Source organism: Hypanus sabinus, unplaced genomic scaffold, assembly GCF_030144855.1.
Source record: "Hypanus sabinus isolate sHypSab1 unplaced genomic scaffold, sHypSab1.hap1 scaffold_494, whole genome shotgun sequence".
NCBI classification, from domain to species: Eukaryota; Metazoa; Chordata; class Chondrichthyes; order Myliobatiformes; family Dasyatidae; genus Hypanus; species Hypanus sabinus.
The window spans coordinates 66,450-84,804 of NW_026781362.1; the positions used below are offsets into that span (position 1 = coordinate 66,450).

The 18,355-nt window shown below is 49.4% G+C and overlaps 1 protein-coding gene across 1 annotated transcript in view; it reads left to right on the forward strand.

Moving 5' to 3' along the window:
* The window catches only part of LOC132389184 (E3 ubiquitin-protein ligase DCST1-like), a 305,306-nt gene that overhangs the window by 7,413 nt on the left and 279,538 nt on the right, over positions 1-18,355 (forward strand). Inside the window, exons 3-5 of the mRNA XM_059961644.1 lie at positions 6,841-6,966; positions 15,149-15,223; positions 16,440-16,568. Coding sequence (XP_059817627.1) covers positions 6,841-6,966; positions 15,149-15,223; positions 16,440-16,568 — 330 coding nt within the window. The remainder of the gene's footprint in view (positions 1-6,840; positions 6,967-15,148; positions 15,224-16,439; positions 16,569-18,355) is intronic.

Consider the following 18,355-nt stretch of genomic DNA (forward strand, 5'->3'; position numbering starts at 1 on the left):
GCCTGAGATAATGGGTTAGGGTGGTATTTAAATGTGCTCACCAATTCTGATGAGACAAATCTCCATGTATGGTGGAGGGGGGATGGAGCAAAATCTCTCCTCTGTTTCAGTTTCAAGAAAAAATACAGTACAGTACTCCATCAGCATTGCCCCTCTCTTAGTGCTGTCCCTTCCACAATGTGACAGTCACCCCAGCACTGGTATATGGGAATGTTTGACACTCACGTCCTCTTGTTCCTAGCTCTTGAAGGCGTAAATGGCTGACTGAGCGCCTCTCAAATAGCCCATCACTCAGAACCTAAAACAGTACAGCACAGAAACAGGCTCTTTGGCCCACAATGCTGTGTTGAAATAATTAAACTAGTAATTGAAAGTCTACAAAACTGGTCCCTACACAAGTGCATATCCTTCCATTCACAGTATTTGGCACTTAACTAAGAGCCTTTTAAACACCTCTCCTGAATTATATTTGCCTCCAACATCACCCCTGGCACCCGCTATTCTCTGTAAAAATATTTGATCCACCCATCTCCTTTGGACTTATCCACTCTCACCAAATATACTCCAGCATTAAGACAGTTCAGTCCTGGGAAAATGGTATCAGCTGTCTGTCTGTGCTCCTCATAATCTTATAAACTCATGTCAAGTCTCTCCACAACCTCCACCACTCAAGTGAAAGCAAGCCCAAGTTTGTCCAACCTCTCCTTATATTTCATGCCCTCTAATTGAGGCAGCATCCTGGTGAACTTCTTTTGCACCCTCTCCTAAGCTTTTACCCCCTCCCCGTAATGGGGCAACCAGAAATAAATGCAATACTCCAGATGCAGTTTAAAAAGCTGCAACATGACTTCCTGAACTTAGTGCCTCACCCAATAAGCTCATCCTCATGGAATGAGATTTATTGTCACGCCTTGAACTGAAATTGTTTGCAGCAGCAGTACAGTGTAAAGACATAAAACTGCTATAAATTATAAAATAAATAAATAATGCAAAAAAGGTAGAATAAAGAAGTGCTGGAGGAACTCAGCATCTGCAAAAACTCTTATATTTATGGGCTTTTGGATCATTCAGAAAACTGCTAATGGAGGGGAAAAAGCTGTTCCTGAGTCATTGTGTGTGCATCTTTAGACTTCTGGACTTCTTTAAAATTCAGCATAATTTAAAAACTATCAAGGTCCCTATCCTTCCCTGCTCCAGCAGTAGGGTCTGAAGTCGATAGAAAGATCTTGGAGATCTGTAGAAATGATAAACACAAAGTACACTGCAGATGCTGTGGTCAAATCAACAGGTACAAAAAAGCTGGATGAACTCAGCAGGTCGGGCAGCATCCGTTGAAAGAAGCAGTCAACGTTTTGGGTTGAGACCCTTCTCCCTTCTGTTCCACAGAGAGACAACCCAAGAGAATAAGAGACATTTCACTAGATATGTTCAAAATCTTGAGGGTTTTCAATAGAGTAAATAAGCACAAACTTTTTTCTGGGGGGGGGGGTCAGTGATCAGAAGGATAATTGACACTGGTTCTGAGTGTAAAGGGAATAGAGGCTGGATAGACAGACACTTTATTGATCCCAAAGGAAATTACAGTGTCACAGCAGCATTGCAAGTGCACAGATATACAGATACATAAATATTGGAAGAGAAGTAAGAAAGAAAAAAAAGTTACCTCAAACAGTCTAATGGTGGTGGTAGTGGGGGGGGGGGTCATCAATTACCTGGCTACAGTTTGACTCATTGTAGAACCTAATGGCCAAGGATAAGAATAGTTACATTGTTATTGTAAGTGCACTCAGTGGTCACTGTGTTAGTTACCTCCTGTACCATGTACTGTTTCTGGTTATCTGCTGCCCTAGAGCATCCACTCGAAGTTCAATGTGTTGTGCATTATGAGATGCTCTTCTGCACTCCACTGTTGTAACACATGAGTTACTCTCGCCTTCCTGTCAACTTGAACCAGTCTGGCCATTCTCCTCTGACCTCTCTCATTAACAAGGCTCACTGGAAGTCTTGTTTTTCACACTATTCTCTGTAAACTATAGAGACTGTCGTGAGTGAAATTCCCAGGAGATCAGCAGTTACTGAGCTACTCAAACCACCCCGTCTGGCACCAACAATTGTCCCATAGTCAAAGTCACTTAGCTCACATTTCTTTCTCGATGTTTTGTCTGAACAACAACAGAACCTCTTTGCATTGTCTACATGCCTTTTTTTTAATTGAGTTTCTGCCCATTATTGGTGAACAGGGTACAAGTGGCCGCTAAGTTAAGTTTCTGAAGAGAATTGAATAAACAATTAAAATATGCAGAACTGTGGAGAAAGACAGGAGGATTGGAGACTACAGAAGAATTGTTTCCAGTGGTTGAATTGCTTTATTGTTGAGTGGCATAGTTACAAAGGAACTCACAATCACTTAGGTCACAAGGGACCATTGATAAGAGAATGGGCAGGTTCTACGGAGATGATGGGGTGTAGAATTTCTTTTGTCTCCAGAGTTCTTGGGGAAATAGAACAGCAAGGATTGAGTGCAGGTTCGTGCAGGAAGATCATGAGAAGAGAAGTAGGCAGGAAGCGAGTGGGGATGAACAGGGGAGAGTAAAGGGAAGATGCCTGATAAGAAACTGAGGCATCACACAGAGAACGTAAAAAGCAGAGAGGACACGAGGGAAGAGGGAACGAGGGAAAGGAGTAACAGAGGGAGGAGGGAGAGCAGAGAGGAGGGAGGGAGAGGCAAAGGGAGGAGGAAGAGCAGAGAGGAAGGAAGGAGAGGCAAAGGGAGGAGGGAGAACAGAGAGGAGGTACGGAATGGTGAAGGAGGAAGGAAGAGACAGAGGGAAAGCAGAGAGGAAGGAGAGAATGGTAAAGGGAGGAGTGAGAGACGAAGGAAAAGAAGAGAGGAGGTAGGGAGTAGTGAAGGGAGGAGTGAGAGCTGGAGGGAAAGCAGAGAGGAGGAAGGGAATGGTGAAGGTGAGAATGAGACACGGATTGAAAGTAGAGAGGAGGGTGGGAATGGCGGGAGGAGGGGTAGTAGAGAGGGAAGAAGAAACGAGTCGCACAGGAGGAGGCGAGGCAGTGATGAGAAAGGAAGAAATGAATTGATGGAGGAACCTGCTGAAGGAGAAAAAGTTCGAAAACCAAAGCAGCCACATACGAGTATGTTGTCACAGCCTGTGAATTTAGTCCCGTCTTTATCACTACCTATATCCTTTACAGCACCAAGATACTCCTTGTGTTCAAATTCCCTCCAGTACTCTTCCCTTCTCTACTCTGCTGGCCCTTACACCCCTCCCAGTCTCTGTAACCGATCTCTATACCCTTCTCTGACCCCATAACACCCTTCAGACCCTACTCCACTTCCCGCTTTTGTAACCCCCTCCAGTCTCAATAATCTGCCCTGTCTCTGTAGCCCCCACTGGCCCCTAAATCCTCCCTTTTTCTGTTACACACTCTAGCCCCTGCAACTTTCCTTATTTTTGTAAACCTCTCTGGCTCCTACACCCTCTCTGATACCAGAATACTCTCTGTTACCTAAGTCTAGGATTTGGCGTGAACCATTGAATGCTGTTGAAAGATGCTCAAATTCCACTTTGGTCTGCCTGAGATTTGTTGGTCGTCTAGTTATTTATTTAAGACGTAAGACATAGGAGCAGAATATCTGGCCATTCTGCCCATCGAGCCTCCTCTGCCACTCAGTCATGGCTGATCTATTCTCTCTCTTAACTCCATTCTCCTGCCCCTCCCTGTAACTCTTGATGCCTTTAATATTCAAGAACCTATCAGCCACCACTTTAAATATACCCAATGACTTGGCCTCCACAGCTGTCAATGGCAATGAATTCCACAGATTCACTACTCTCTGAAGAAATTCCTCCTCATCTCTTGTTCTAAAAGGCCATCTTTCTATTTTAAGGCTGTGCCCTCCGGTCCTAAACTCCCTCTACTATATCTGAGCTGGCATTCCTCAGAAGGGGAGTTATCCAAAGGGACTTCCCTCCCCTCACCCCAACCCCACCACACTGCCTTCACACGCACCCCCAGTATGAAACCATCTAGTTTTAACCTTACTCCAAACCCCCAAATCCCTCTCCAATCAGCACAGAGTCCTGCAGAGATAGAAAGCACTGGGAGGAGTGAGTTCATAAGACATAGAAGCAGAGTTAAGCCATTTGGCCCATCGACTCTGCTCTGCCATTTGACTGTGGCTAATTTATATCGCTTTCAATCCATTCTCCTGTCTTCTCCCCATAACCTTTGACACCCTTACTAATCAAGAACCTATCTTTTAACTCCACTTTAAAAACTTGAATTACAAGATGACTATGAGAGAATACAGCTGAGTTAGCACAATCCAGACTACAGGGGTACGTGCTGAGGGATGCGCTGCATCTTGGTGCAGCCAGTGCAAAGACAGTGGAGAAGGACTGCTACATAGGGTCCCTCTCCAGCTGGACACTGAAGGGCAGAGTCCGAGGTAATAGCCCCTAGAGCAGCCGTTCAGAGTGGCCATGTGAGTGGCACCGAGGCTCTGTGTATTGACCTGATTGAACTATAGCGCGGCAGTTAGCGTGATGCTATTACAGCATGGGCCGTTCTAGAGTTTGGAGCCCAATTCCTGCCGCAGTCTGTAATGATTTTGTACGTTCTCTCCACGTGCGCTTCCTCTGGATACCCCAGTTTCCTCCGGCACTCCAAAGGCATATTGGCTAGTAGGTTACTAGCAAGGACATATAAGATAGCAGTAAAATGCAGTCACACAACAAAATACATAGTCCAAGTCGAACACAATACATTTTGTTTTCTGCCGAGCGGACATCGGGGGCAGCGTCATCTCCAGCGTGAATGCCACACCACGCTGCTACTGGCCCTGCAGTATGGACCCTGACTGACGCCTTTACCTGGGCCACACTGCAGCTAGAGGCCTAGTCCTTACTGTGACCGATGTCACGCAGCTCCCCTGCTGTTTGCCAATAAACCAGTGAGTAGAACTTGCAACATTCCACATTAACAATATCCAACATGGTCTTGTGGTCACTCTCCGTTAGTCTGCACACCATCACGCGCCAACGACATCATGGTCCGCACCAAGTTCAGCTCCTTCAGTTTCTCCACCAATGAGCAACTTGCTGATGAGGTAGACCTGCAGCACCTGTAACTCTTCATGTCCAGCAATTGCAAAAGATACCTTTGATTGGCCCCATAGAGGCCTCTGCGTCTGGGCATGCTGCCGTCTTACCGGAAATGATTAGCTTTAAAATGTAGGTTGCAGTGTGGTGGAACTTGTTGGGCTGGCATGGCCTGTCCTGCTTTGTATCTTTAAATAAATGACTGTCATGGAGTCAATAAGAGCAGTACAGTGTCCTGCCATAACAGGAAACCAAACACTGAATGTAATGGCCTTTCAAACACAGGGAAGGCATGGCAGTGTAGCGGTGAGTGCATTGCTTTACAGTGCCAGTGACTGGGGTTCAAGCTCTGTAAGTTCTCCACAGGACTGTACGGGTTTCCTCCAGGTGCTCTGGAATCCTCCACATTTCAAATGAGTACTGGTTTGTAGGTTAATTGGTCAGATGGGTGTAATTGGGCGGCTTGGACTGGAAGGGCATGTTACTGTATCCCGAAATAAAAATTAAATTAAATTACGTGTGTGTTCTGTAAGGAAAAAGAGAGAATGAAGTTAGTGCATTGGGAGAGAATGTGTTGGGTTGATTATACAATGAATCAATGTAGAATGCGGAGTATATTGATTGAATTTACTGTAAAAATGAATATAAAGATTAATTCAAAAATTCTCCCTCTCCTGGTAGTGTGTGATGAGATGGTGTAAGAGGATCTTCACTCTGTGTCTGACCCGGGGAGTGTGTGCTGGGACAGTGTAGAGGGAGTTTCACTCTGTGTCTGATCCCAAAAGTGTGTGATGGGACTGTGTAGAGGGAGCTTCACTCTGTGTCTGACCCCGGGAGTGTGTGATGGGATGGTGTAGAGGGAGTTTCACTCTGTGTTTGACTCCGGGAGTGTGTGCTGGGACAGTGTAGAGGGAGTTTCACTCTGTGTCTGATCCCAAAAGTGTGTGATGGGACGGTGTAGAGGGAGTTTCACTCTGTGTCTGACCCCGGGAGTGTGTGATGGGACGGTGTAGAGGGAGTTTCACTCTGTGTCTGACCCCGGGAGTGTGTGATGGGACGGTGTAGAGGGAGCTTCACTCTGTGTCTGACCCCGGGAGTGTGTGATGGGACGGTGTGGAGGGAGCTTCACTCTGTGTCTGACACCGGGAGTGTGTGATGGGATGGAGTAGAGGGAGTTTCACTCTCTGTCTCGAGCTTTCAGCCAGGTATATCATAACTGATGTTTTGATGACAAACTCAGCAATTTTCATCAGTGATGATGCTGGGCATGACTAGTCCAGTCCGAGTAATTATACCCCTATATTCCATCCCTCCTGACTGGTTTGTCCTCATCCAGTCAGGCTGCCACTCTCCCACCTTGCTGACAATCAAATTCCAGCTCTTGGAACGAGACTTTCATCTTTGTTAAAATTCTTTTCCTCCAGTTTCATTTCAATGACTTTCTTTAATAGGTGGTCCCAAAAGCTATTGGTGTGACACACTAGGTTTGTGCCACTGAAGTCGATCCTGTGGGCATTGTGAATGCACTGTTCTGCTGCCACTGATTCCTCCAAACTTCTTGACCTCTTTGATGAAGTTTGGGAACCCCTGGTGTAGCGTAAGCTTCACTCAGTGTCTGACCTTAGAAGTCTGATATGGGACAGTGTGGAAAGAGCCCTTCCAATGCCCATCTTGGGACAGTGTAGTGGGGCCTTCGTTTAAATTCTCACTGTTTTCTTTACAGCCATCCAGCATTATCTCAGCATTTTCTGTCCTTCAAACTTCAATCGTTTCCTTTGGAGTGAGCCCTCGGAATTCCGGATTTCCAAGATTTTCTTCGGCTTTGCGATTGGAGCAATATTTAGTATTGGTAGGTGACATTAAGGGGAAATGCTCCTTGCCTTCTTATTATTTGCCTATGTTGATCTAGACTTTGGCCACCCTATCCTGTCGATTCCCAAATCTCTTCCCTGTCCCTGGATTCCCATTTCATGACAGGAAGATAGCAATTAAAACTCTGTTCTTTGGAACATTGGAGAATGAGGGGTAACTACATAGAAGTGTATAAAATTGTAAGTGGTATAGATAAGGTGGAGTTATTTCCCTGTGGTCAGGTCGTCTAAAACTAAGGGGGATAGGTTTAGTGTGAGAGGAAAGATTCAGTAGAGACATTTTTTTAGAGAATCCTGGGGTCAGACTCAGAATGAGCCTCCCTTTACTCCATTACATCGCACATTCCCAGGGACAGACGTAGAGTGAAACTCCCTCTGCACTGTCCCATCACACACTCCCGGGGTCAGACACAGAGTGAAGCTCTCTACACTGTCCCATCACACACTGCTGGGGTCAGACACAGAGTGAAACTCCCTCTACACCCTCCCATCACACACTCCCGGGGTCAGACACAGAGTGGAGCTGTTCTGATTGCGCTGGGAGAAATTGAGGGAAAACTGCTTTATGAAGGTCTTGAATTACTTGGAAATTGGTTTGAAACGTCCCTTGAACACCTAAGTGAGCAGCTGGTTTAGAATGGAAGCTTCGTTTGGAGTTTTTCTGCCAGTTTGGATGGCTTCGAACTGCGTAGCATCCAGCTGTGGCAGCTGGCAACTTGCCAGGTAGCAGGTTCGCTCCAAAAACCGGAGACAAACGACATTGTTTGTCCCCACTGACATAGGCGCAACCTCTTTCCATCTCTATCGTTGGGATTCTCGTTCGGTGTCGGAGCCCAAACATCGTTTGAGACGTCTCGACCTTTCACGGCCTGGAAGTTTCTATAGGTCTAATGGAGCCTTTCCTGGCGTTGGACTTTCTGGCACGGAGCCAGCAAGGTACTGTTGAGTACAAACTTTTCCCGCCAGTTACTCAACTCGCTCCAGGACTTTATAACCAGCACCACCGTATCATTCTCGATTCGGACACACAAGTAACATGCCGGACCAGTCTATAGGGAGTCGCAGGCCTGCGGGGAGTTATGCAAAGGCGGCTGCCTCTCCGGCCTCGGACAACGCCCTGTTTCGGACGGTGAAAGTTGAACGCGGGGTGCAATGTATTTTGCGAACTGGAACTACCCTGGAAAAGTGCGCGGAGGCTATGGAGGACTTGTTGGGGAGAGATGGTGTTTTGGCCGCTGAGAAGGAGTTCGGGAAGGCGGTGTTTTACCTGAGGAATGATGAGTTAGTGCATCGGGCCCTCAGTATGGGGATCACGGTGGAGAACATCTTTTTATAGACAGCTAGTGACAGCTCCCACACAGCGCATCGTCCTCGGTCACGTACAGCCTTTCATCCCCAACGAGGACCTGCTTCCCGCACTGGCCCGCTTGGGGCAAGTACGGTCAGAGATAACTGCCATCAGGCACAAATTCAGGAGGCGCACCCTCCGGACCGTAATCTCTTTCCGGCGACAGGTATTCATGAAACTGGAAAAGGAGGACGAAGTTGAGGGCCGGTTTACTGTCCGGCACGAGGGGGTAGATTATCAGGTGTATTGGAGCTCTGAGCGCCCACAGTGCCATGCGTGCGGGGAGGTGGGGCACTTTCGGAGGGACTGTTCTAGCACCCAAAAACCCAGGGAGTCCACTTCGGGAACCAGTGCCCCAGCCAACTCTGCCCCTGATCCCATTCCTGCTCCTACACCTGTGCCGGCCCCTGCTCCTGCCCCTGATGCTGTCTCTAACCCTGTCCCTGTTCCTACATCTGTTCCAGTCTCTGCTCCTACCCCTGTGGTTCAGGCGGGTGGTCCTGGGGCTACGTGCGGGGAGGTTCAGGCGAGGGACGGGGTGGAGTCTGTGCGGGGCAAGAAAGCGAGGAAGAAGTTGAAACACGTGAAGAAGTCGGCACCCGAGACCGCAGAGCTCACGCCCATTTGCCCTGAGGTGGAGAGGGAGGCTCGGGGAAGCGTATGGTTGGACGGGGCGGTAGAAGCGGAGAGTAACACTCCATCGGTGAATTCCACGCCTGTGTGCTCCTCCGGCTTGAAGAGGAGATGGGATTGTTCCCCCAAGAGGGCAGAGAATGTAGATGAGGGGGAGTCCCAGAAAGGGGTGGGGATCCGGGTGGGAGTTGTGTCTAACCCTGAATCCCCAGATGTAGACACCAGTCCTGGGGTGGGTGGTGTGGTTATGCATGAAGCTAGTGCTGGGCCTGTTTGCACTCCTAAAACAGACCTGGAGCCCTCCACCCAGGACTTAGCAGTCAGCGCCTCCCTGGAGGCAAATGTATTAAATAGTACAAGTGGAGAGGAGACCAGGCTCTCTCACAGTCAGCATCAGGCTGCCGGTGCATCCATTGGACCAGAGCTGCTGGGGTCCCCTTCATGCCTGTCTCCTGGGGAGGGTGATGTAACCTGCATGCCGACCCCATCAACTAATGGTCTGCAGGGAGTCCCTTGGGATTTTCCCTCCATCGTCGCAACTGTGGGTAAGACTGATGCGACGGTGGAGCGGGAAGGTATAGGGGAGGTACCTGCTGTGCAGTGTAGGTTACAGGGGCAGCCACCTTATACACCACATGAGGAGGACGGTGGGGGATCTGTCTGCAGTGAGGGGTTGGAGGGGGATTCATTTGATAGTGTGACAATGGACATCCTCACCCCTCCAGAGAAGTCCCCATTGATACCTGTGGAGGAGATCAGAGAATTTATTCACTCCTCCGTGGGTGCAAAGCATCGGCCTAAACTAGCCTCACTTCGCTGGCCTAGCATGCCAAGGCTGGTGAAGTCCCTGAGGGTCATCCTCAGACAGAAGGGGAAGGGGAAGAGGAATTCTGTGTTGGGGAATGACAGACGGCAGCTGAAAACCTTCCTGGATGACCTGGTGCGGGACATCAGGATGAAAAGCAGCCTCGCTCCTTCAGGAGATGGTGGGTCACAGGGTAGCGATGGTAGCAGTCGGGCCCGGAAAGCAAAGGATATTCTCGGTTTTCTTTGGGATAGTGCGGCTGAGGGCGCCATCGCTCTCAGTGGGAAGGGGACTGGTGCTGAGGCCTAGTGTGCTCCCCACATGAAAGTTACCATAGCTAGTCTCAATGTAAATGGTAGCAGGGGCTCTCTCCGCAGATATAACAATCTCTCAGTCCTCAGGGATGGGAGATACGTGGTGAGTTTCCTGCAGGAAACCCATACCACCCCGGGAGACGAGTCCGCTTGGCTCCTGGAGTGGCAGGGCGGGGTCTACATGAGTCACCTTAGCTCCAACTCTAGTGGGGTGGCGATCCTGTTGGCCCCAACCTTCCGGCCAGAAATCGTAGGAGTCCAAGATGTTGTGCCCGGCCGTCTGCTCCACCTGGCTGTGCGCCTGGATGGAGTACCATTACATTTTATCAATGTGTACGCTCCGAGGCGCGGGGTGATGCAGACGCGCCTATTCTGTCAGCTGTCCACCTTGCTGAGTTCCATCAATCCGGGGGACTGCATCATCCTCGGGGGAGACTTCAACTGTAACCTCGAGGTGGAGGACTGCGCGGGCCTCCAACGCGACCCAGCATCGGCGAAAAAGTTAAAGGAGCTAGTCGGCTCCTTTGACTTGGTGGACAGCTGGCGGAATCTTCACCCTGACTCTAGCGCCTTCTCCAGAAGATCTAGAGAGGGGGGTTCCCGGATAGACCGCCTGTATATCTCTCGGGCTTATGTCTCCCGCGTGTCGGCGTCCTCCATGCGGCCAGTGTCGTGCTCGGATCATCAATTTGTGTGGATGGAATTTACTCCTCTGCACCCTCGGGTGGGATCCGGGTATTGGCACTTTAACAACTGGCTGCTGGAGGACAGCTGATTCCGAGATTCATTCCGAGCATTCTGGGCCACCTGGAGAGAGAGACGGAGAGAGTTTAGCTCCCTACGGCTGTGGTGGGATGTGGGCAAGGCCCACATCCAGTTTTCATGTCGGGAGTACATTAGGGGGTCGACAAAGAGGCGGGGCTCTGAGATTGAGCGGCTTGAGAGAGCGTTGCTTGACCTAGAGTCCCATCTTGGTCCGACCAGTGGAAACCATCAAATGTGGCAGGAATACCAGGAGAAGAAGGACGCACTCAGGAATCTGCAGCTTCAGCAGTCCCGAGGTGCATATGTGAGGTCGCAGATCCAAATGCTGCAAGATTTGGACCGCGGCTCACCCTTCTTCTACTCGTTGGAGAAGTGGCGGGGAGTTCAAAAGCAGCTGGTGGAGCTACTGGCTGCTGATGTCACCTCCACCACGGATCCTGACGAAATTATCAAAGAAGTTCACACTTTCTATCGGTCCTTATTCTCACCAGATCCGTCAAATGCGGGGGCGTGCAGTGAGGTCTGGGAAGATTTGCCAAAGGTCAGCCCAGATGACGCAGCGCATCTGGACGCCTCCCTGACTGGGGAGGAGCTGTCTACTGCCCTTCGGCAACTCCGGAGGGGTAAATCCCCTGGCTTAGATGGTCTGAGTGTGGAGTTTTATCAGGCTTTTTGGGATGTCCTGGAGGTCGATTACAGCCTTGTTCTAGGGGAGAGCCTAGACACCGGGGAATTGCCCCTCTCATGGCGGAGAGCTGTCGAGGTCCTGCTGCCTTAGAAGGGAGACCTTCCCCTGCTAAAGACCTGGCGCCCGGTCTCTCTCTTGTGCGCGGACTACAAGATCTTCGCCCGGGCAATGGGCAACCATCTTGGTTCAGTACTGAGACAGGTGATTCATCCTGACCAATCTTACACAGTCCTGGGCCGCTCCATCCAGGACAATGTCCACCTAGTACGGGACCGGATCCACCTGCACCAGGAGACTGGGTCCCCGGCAGCTTTTCTTTCTCTTGACCAGGAGAAGGCGTTTGACCGGGTAGACCACAGTTTCCTGGTGGGCACTCTGCAGGCCTTTGGGCTCAGACCACACTTTGTGGCCCGAGTTCAGCTCCTATACTCTGCCGCAGAGTGCCTTGTTAAGGTCAATGGATCACTGGCAGCGCCCATTCCCTTCAGGAGAGGAGTACGTCAGGGATGCCCCATGTCCGGTCAATTGTACACGATCTGTGTTGAGCCATTCCTGAGCCTCCTACGGCGAAGACTGACAGGTCTGGTTCTGCGTGAACTGGACATGGAGGTCGTCCTCTTGGCCTACGCCGATGATGTACTCCTCATGATGACAGATCCCAATGACCTGCAGAGGATGTGCGAATGCCAAGACGTTTTCTCGGCAGCATCCTCCGCCAGGATCAACTGGTGAAATGTTCCGGACTCTTAGTGGGTCAGTGGCACGTGGACTCCCTGTTGGAGGAGTTGAGAGCATTTGAGTGGAGCACTAGACGTCTCCTCTATCTGGGAGTCTACCTGAGTCCTTCTGGGGAGACCTGGCTGGCGAACTGGCAGGACCTGGAGACGAAAGTCATGGCCCGGCTGGGGCGCTGGTCAGGCCTTCTCAGGGTGCTTTCCTATCGAGGCAGGGTGGTGGTCATAAACCAGCTGGTGGCCTCCATGTTGTGGTATTGGATGGTCACCTTGGCCCCTCCTGCCCCGTTTGTTGCAAGACTGCAGAGGAAGTTAGTGGACTTCTTCTGGGGCAATAGGAAACACTGGGTCTCTGCAGCGGTCTTGAGTCTCCCAGTGGGAGAGGGCGGACAGTCGCTGGTGTGCGTCCGAACGCGACTGGCGGCTCTCCGCCTCAGGACTCTGCAGAGATTCCTGTACGCCGAGCAGCCTACCAGGTGGCACGTGTTGGCGACTTTCTTCCTCCGGAGGGGCTGCTGTCTTCACGAAGACATACGGCTACCACCGGCAGGCGTCAGCCGTGCTGCTTTGCGGAGTCTGCCCGGCTTCTATCAGGACCTACTGAGAGTCTGGAACATGGTCGCCTCAGGCCGGGAATCCCCTCTTCAGGCGGAGGGCGGGGTCCTGGCCGACACTTTCCCATACCTCAGTGGCTGTCGGTGCGGCTCAGTTGTGTGGACCGACTCACGCCGAGCTGCTGGTCGGGCCCAGACCCCGCAATCTTCTCCGGGAGCCGTGTCCACACAACTTGAGCCGTCTCTCATCGATACCCACAGTCCCATTCAGGGATGCAAGTAGGGGGTATCTGTATGGGCTGCTACTCCACATCCTCCACTTCCTTGCCCTTGTCCACCGTCCCGACACGCCATGGCGGTCGGTCCTTCCACCTGGAGGTGAGGAGGGTCCCCACTGGAAGTCACTCTATGAGGGGGTTCTTCCCATGCACCTGGGGCATCTCGGCTGGAGGGTACTGCATAGAGCGGTGCCCTGCAATAAGTTCTTCAGTTTGCACATGGATCTCCCACCCGCATGCCACTTCTGCGGGCTGGAGGAAACCGTGTACAACATGTACATGGAGTGTGTGAGGCTGCAGCCTCTTTTTGCGTATTTGCGTGGGCTGCTTCTCGCCTTCTGGGTGCATTTTAGCTCCACCCTATTTATATATGGTCATCCAGTAAGGAAGGGGGCATGGAGGGATGAGGATGTCCTAGTCAACTTGCTCCTGGGGCTGGCGAAATCCGCCATCCGAGGGTCTTGGAAATGGGTGGCAGGAAGATCTCCCTGGGCAGACTACCTGGCGATGTTTAGGGGGTATGTTTGTGCCCGGGTAAATATTGAGAAAGAACACGCGCAGTCCACAGCGGCCTTAGAGGAGTTTCGAGACCGTTGGGCTCCCCGGGGTGTAAATGCCATCGTGGATAGAGATGGCAACATTCTGGTGTAATGTCTATTGTCTATTTGTAGTGCAGTAATTGTGTTTGCCACTGTTTTGTATATATTGTATAGCACTGATATTTGTAATAAAGGATTTTGTAATTAAAAAAAAAGGGGTCAGACACAGAGTGAAACTCCCTCTACACCGTCCCATCACACACTCCTGGGGTCAGATACAGAGTGAAACTCACTCTACAACATCCCATCACACACTCCTGGGGTCAGGCACAGAGTGTAACTCCCTCCACACTGTCCCATCACACACTCCCGGGGTCAGACACAGAGTGAAACTCCCTCTACACCATCCCATCACACACTCCCGGGGTCAGACACAGAGTGAAACTCCCTCTACAACGTCCCATCACCCACTCCTGGGGTCAGACACAGAGTGTAACTCCCTCCACACAGTCCCATCACACACTCCCGGGGTCAGACACAGAGTGAAACTCCCTCTACACCATCCCATCACACACTCCCGGGGTCAGACACAGAGTGAAACTCCCTCTACACTGTCCCATCACACACTCCCGGGGTCAGACACAGAGTGAAACTCCCTCTACACCATCCCATCACACACTCCCGGGGTCAGACACAGAGTGAAACTCCCTCTACAACGTCCCATCACACACTCCTGGGGTCAGACACAGAGTGAAACTCCCTCCACACCGTCCCATCACACACTCCCGGGGTCAGACACAGAGTGAAACTCCCTCTACACCGTCCCATCACACACTCCCGGGTCAGACACAGTGAAACTCCCTCTACACCATCCCATCACACACTCCCAGGGTCAGATACAGAGTGAAGCTCCTCTTACTCCATCTGATCCCATACTACCAGCAGATGGACGCTATGTTTTCATTTTTAATTTCTGAATTAAACTTTATATTCATTTTCTCAGTAAATGCAGTCAGGAAAGGCTGCCTTCTACATTAGTTTCCCACCCAGTGGGTGGTGAGTGTATGCAACGAACTGTCAGAGGAAGTGGTTGAGGTAGGTGTTCAGAATCACTTGGATAGGTATGTGAAGGGCAGGGCTTGGAGGGATGTGAGTGAAATGCCGGTAACTGGGGCTAGTTTGGTGGGCACTGTATTTGGCATACACTAGTAGGGCCGAAGGGCCTTATCCATGCTGTACTGTTTCATGACTAGGATTCTATTGTCCTCAGGACCCAGGAAGAATACCTCTTGGACTGCTCCCCAAACATCCCTAGCCCCCCTGTTGGAATTGACCTCCATGGTTAATAGCCCAATTAACTGAGCCATGCTGTAATTGATAAGTAGTCTCTCCATCCCTGTGGATCTCTCTCCCTGCCATGGCAGTAGAGTTGTCCGGAGTGAGACTCGAACACCCAACCTCGAAGGACAACCACCCAATGCAAAACTAATTATGTGTTTCAGGTTTCTACTTCCTTGTTGTGGACCGGCTGGACCTTTACGAGGAGAACAAGATTTATATCCTCTATGGATTGTCCAGTATGTGATGCATCAGGATCAGTAACAAGTTTACCAACTCTGAAATTTATTGTTTCGTTACAGCAGTACACTGCTATTATACATTATACATTATCCTTTTTAGTACTCTCATATACTTTCAATAGTTCATTAATTTGTTTCTCAGTTTGTCTTTACTATACTTTAAAACTTTTTCCATGAAACTTTGTCTAATTGAGGCAGCTCTTAGTTGGGCCAAAATGGTCCTGATATGTTGCAGTTAACTGAAATCCACCGTATATGGAACATACAAAAACATAATTAGTATTTCAATATATAGTATAAAAATAGTGACATAGTGTACATTGTTACATGGACTATTCAGAAAGCTGTTCCTTAAACATTGTGTGTCTTTAGGCTCCTGTTCCTTCTCCCTGATAGTAGTCATGAAAAATGGGCATAGGGATCCTTCGTGATGGGTGCTGCCCTTGCTGACAGCCCCTAATAAGATTATGATTCTCCAAATGCTTGTAAATCCTGTGTCTAAGAACTTACTCCATTAGTTGGCCCACCACTTACATAAAACTCACTGGTTTGTAATTCCTAGCATTATCCCTATATCCCTGTTACCTTTTTTGAAAAACAGAACAACATTTGCCATCCTCCAGTCTTCAGGTGATTCTTCTAAGGCCAGTGAGGATGCAGAAATTGTGGTCAAACCCCTAGCAATCTCTTCCTTCACTTCCCGTACTAACCTGAGGTATATCTGTCCGACCTCAGAGACACATCTATCCCAATGTTTTCAAAGCCTTAACTTTGACATGCTCCAATACTTTAGCCTGCTCTGTGCTGATCTCGTGTTTGTCAAAGTGCCTTTCACTGGTGAACCCTGAAGCAAAGTATTCATTAAGGACATCCCCATGTCCTCCAACATGTTTCCCCTTTTATCCCTGAGCAGTTCTACCCTCACTGTCTCTGTTCTTCATGTACGTGTAGAATACCTCGAGATTTTAATTAATGCTATTTTCCAGGGCCTTCTTATTTCTTCTAGATCTCCTCAGTCCCTTCTTTCTGGCTACCTTGTAACTCTCCAGAGCTCTGTCTGATTTTTTGCTTCCTAAACCTTAAGTATGCTTCTTTCTTCCTTTTGAATCTTCTCTTCTTCTACGGGCCGAGTGCAGTCATAGGCAGTTTACCATCTGCCCCTGCAGCAGGCTTTGCGGAATCATTCCTTCCGTAACTTTTATTGTGTGTTCAGGTGTCATGGCTTTGGGCTGGAGTATCTCAGCATACTACCGGTGTGCCATTCTGGTCATGTTGCCGAACATGCTGGGTGGGGAAGGCCGTGGGATCCTGCTCCTGCTTCTCATCAGCGCCATCATGGAAGGTAAGAGTCAGCGATGCACAGCGTTCGGGGTCCTGCGGTCTGGGTGAAGGGAGAGCTACTGTTATAGAGAATCACTGAGCAGACTGTAAGCAGATTGGGACTTTCTCCCCATTCAGGAGATGTTGGGCACTGGAGCTGACTGGGAATACCAATACTTAATGTTGATAGACTTTTGTTGAGGACCAATTGGAGCTAGTGGATGGCAGTAATATTGAGACCAGAGCAGACCTCATTGGTTGATTTATTGATGGACAGGGCTAAAATACCTAACAAGATTTCATTGATTGGTGGAAAGGTGTAATAGGCTTGAAAATAACTCATTGATTGATTTCCAGTTGGAGGTAATGTACCAGTTAAGATTCCATTAGTAGTCAAAGTTCAAAGTAAATTTATTATCAAAGTACTTGTACATCACTATATACTACCCTGAGATTTGATTTTCTGCAGGCATTCACAGGAAAATAAAGTAATACAATAAAAGTTATGAAAAACAAGACTGACAAACAACCAATGTCCAAGAGAAGACAAATTGTACAGATATAAACAATACCGAGTTGTAGAGTTGTCGAAAGTGAGTCTATAGGTTGTGGAATCCATTCAGTATTGAGGTGAATGAAGTTATCCATGCCGATTCAGGATCCCGATGGTTAAAGGGTAATAACTGTTCCTGAAGCTGGTGGTGTGGAACCTAATGGCAGTAGTGAGAAGAGAGCTTTCCAAAGATGAAGAGGTGCTGATCCTTGATGGTGGATGCTGTTTTCTTGCAGTGGTGCTCCTTGTAGGTGTGCTTAATGGTGGGGAGGGCCCTTTGCCAATGACGGACTGAGCTGCATCCACCATTTTCTGTAGACTTTTCCACTCCTGGGTATTGGTGTTTCCATACCAGGTATAGGACATCTGGATAAAAATACAAAATGCTGGCAGAAATCAGCAGACCAGACAGCATCTATGGGACAACGTGTGAAGGGTTTTGGCCCGAAACGTCGTCACTACCTCCTCCCATAGATGCTGTCTGGCCTGCTGAGTTCTGCCAGCATTTTGTGTTTTTATTTATTTCCAGCAACTGCAGATTCACTCGTGTTGCCAGCTGGATATGGATAATGTTTTGAACAGGCGAGATCTCATTTACTGATAAACCACACATAGAGGACTAAATAATGTCTCCAATCCCTCTCTGCCCTGCGTTATTGTAACATCAATAGGAAGAGTTTCAGCAGTAACAATATTGTGGGATGCTTGCTGCAAACAGGGTCGGAGAGAATGACCGGAAGCCTGGTCGTAGGGGTTGAAGGCAGGTGCAGGTGCTGCTGGTGATGGCTGGGGGAAGTCATGGAGACAGGGAGGGGTACACAGGCAACAAGGGGTTTCAGACAGGGAGAGGTGTAGGGGATGGAGAGGGAATACAGCAATAGGGATCGGTGGCGGCCAAATGGAGTTACACATATGGGGAGAGATGTAGGGACCGTTACAGAAGTAGAGAAGTGTAGAGGCTGGAAGGGGTCTCAGAAATGGGGCAGGACGTTGGGGTTGGATAGGATTTACAGAAGCAGGGATGGATGTAGAGATAGGGGTTTTACTGAGATGGGGAGGAGTGTAGGAGCTGAAAGGGGTCTCAGAAAAGGAGAGAGGTTACAGAGATGGAAGCGTGTATGGACTGGAGTGGTTACAGAGACAGGGAAGTGTGTAGGGACTGGAGTGGTTACAGAGACAGGGAAGGGTGTAGGGACTGGAGTGTTTACAGAGACAGGGAAGGGTGTAAGGACTGGAGTGTTTACAGAGACAGGGAA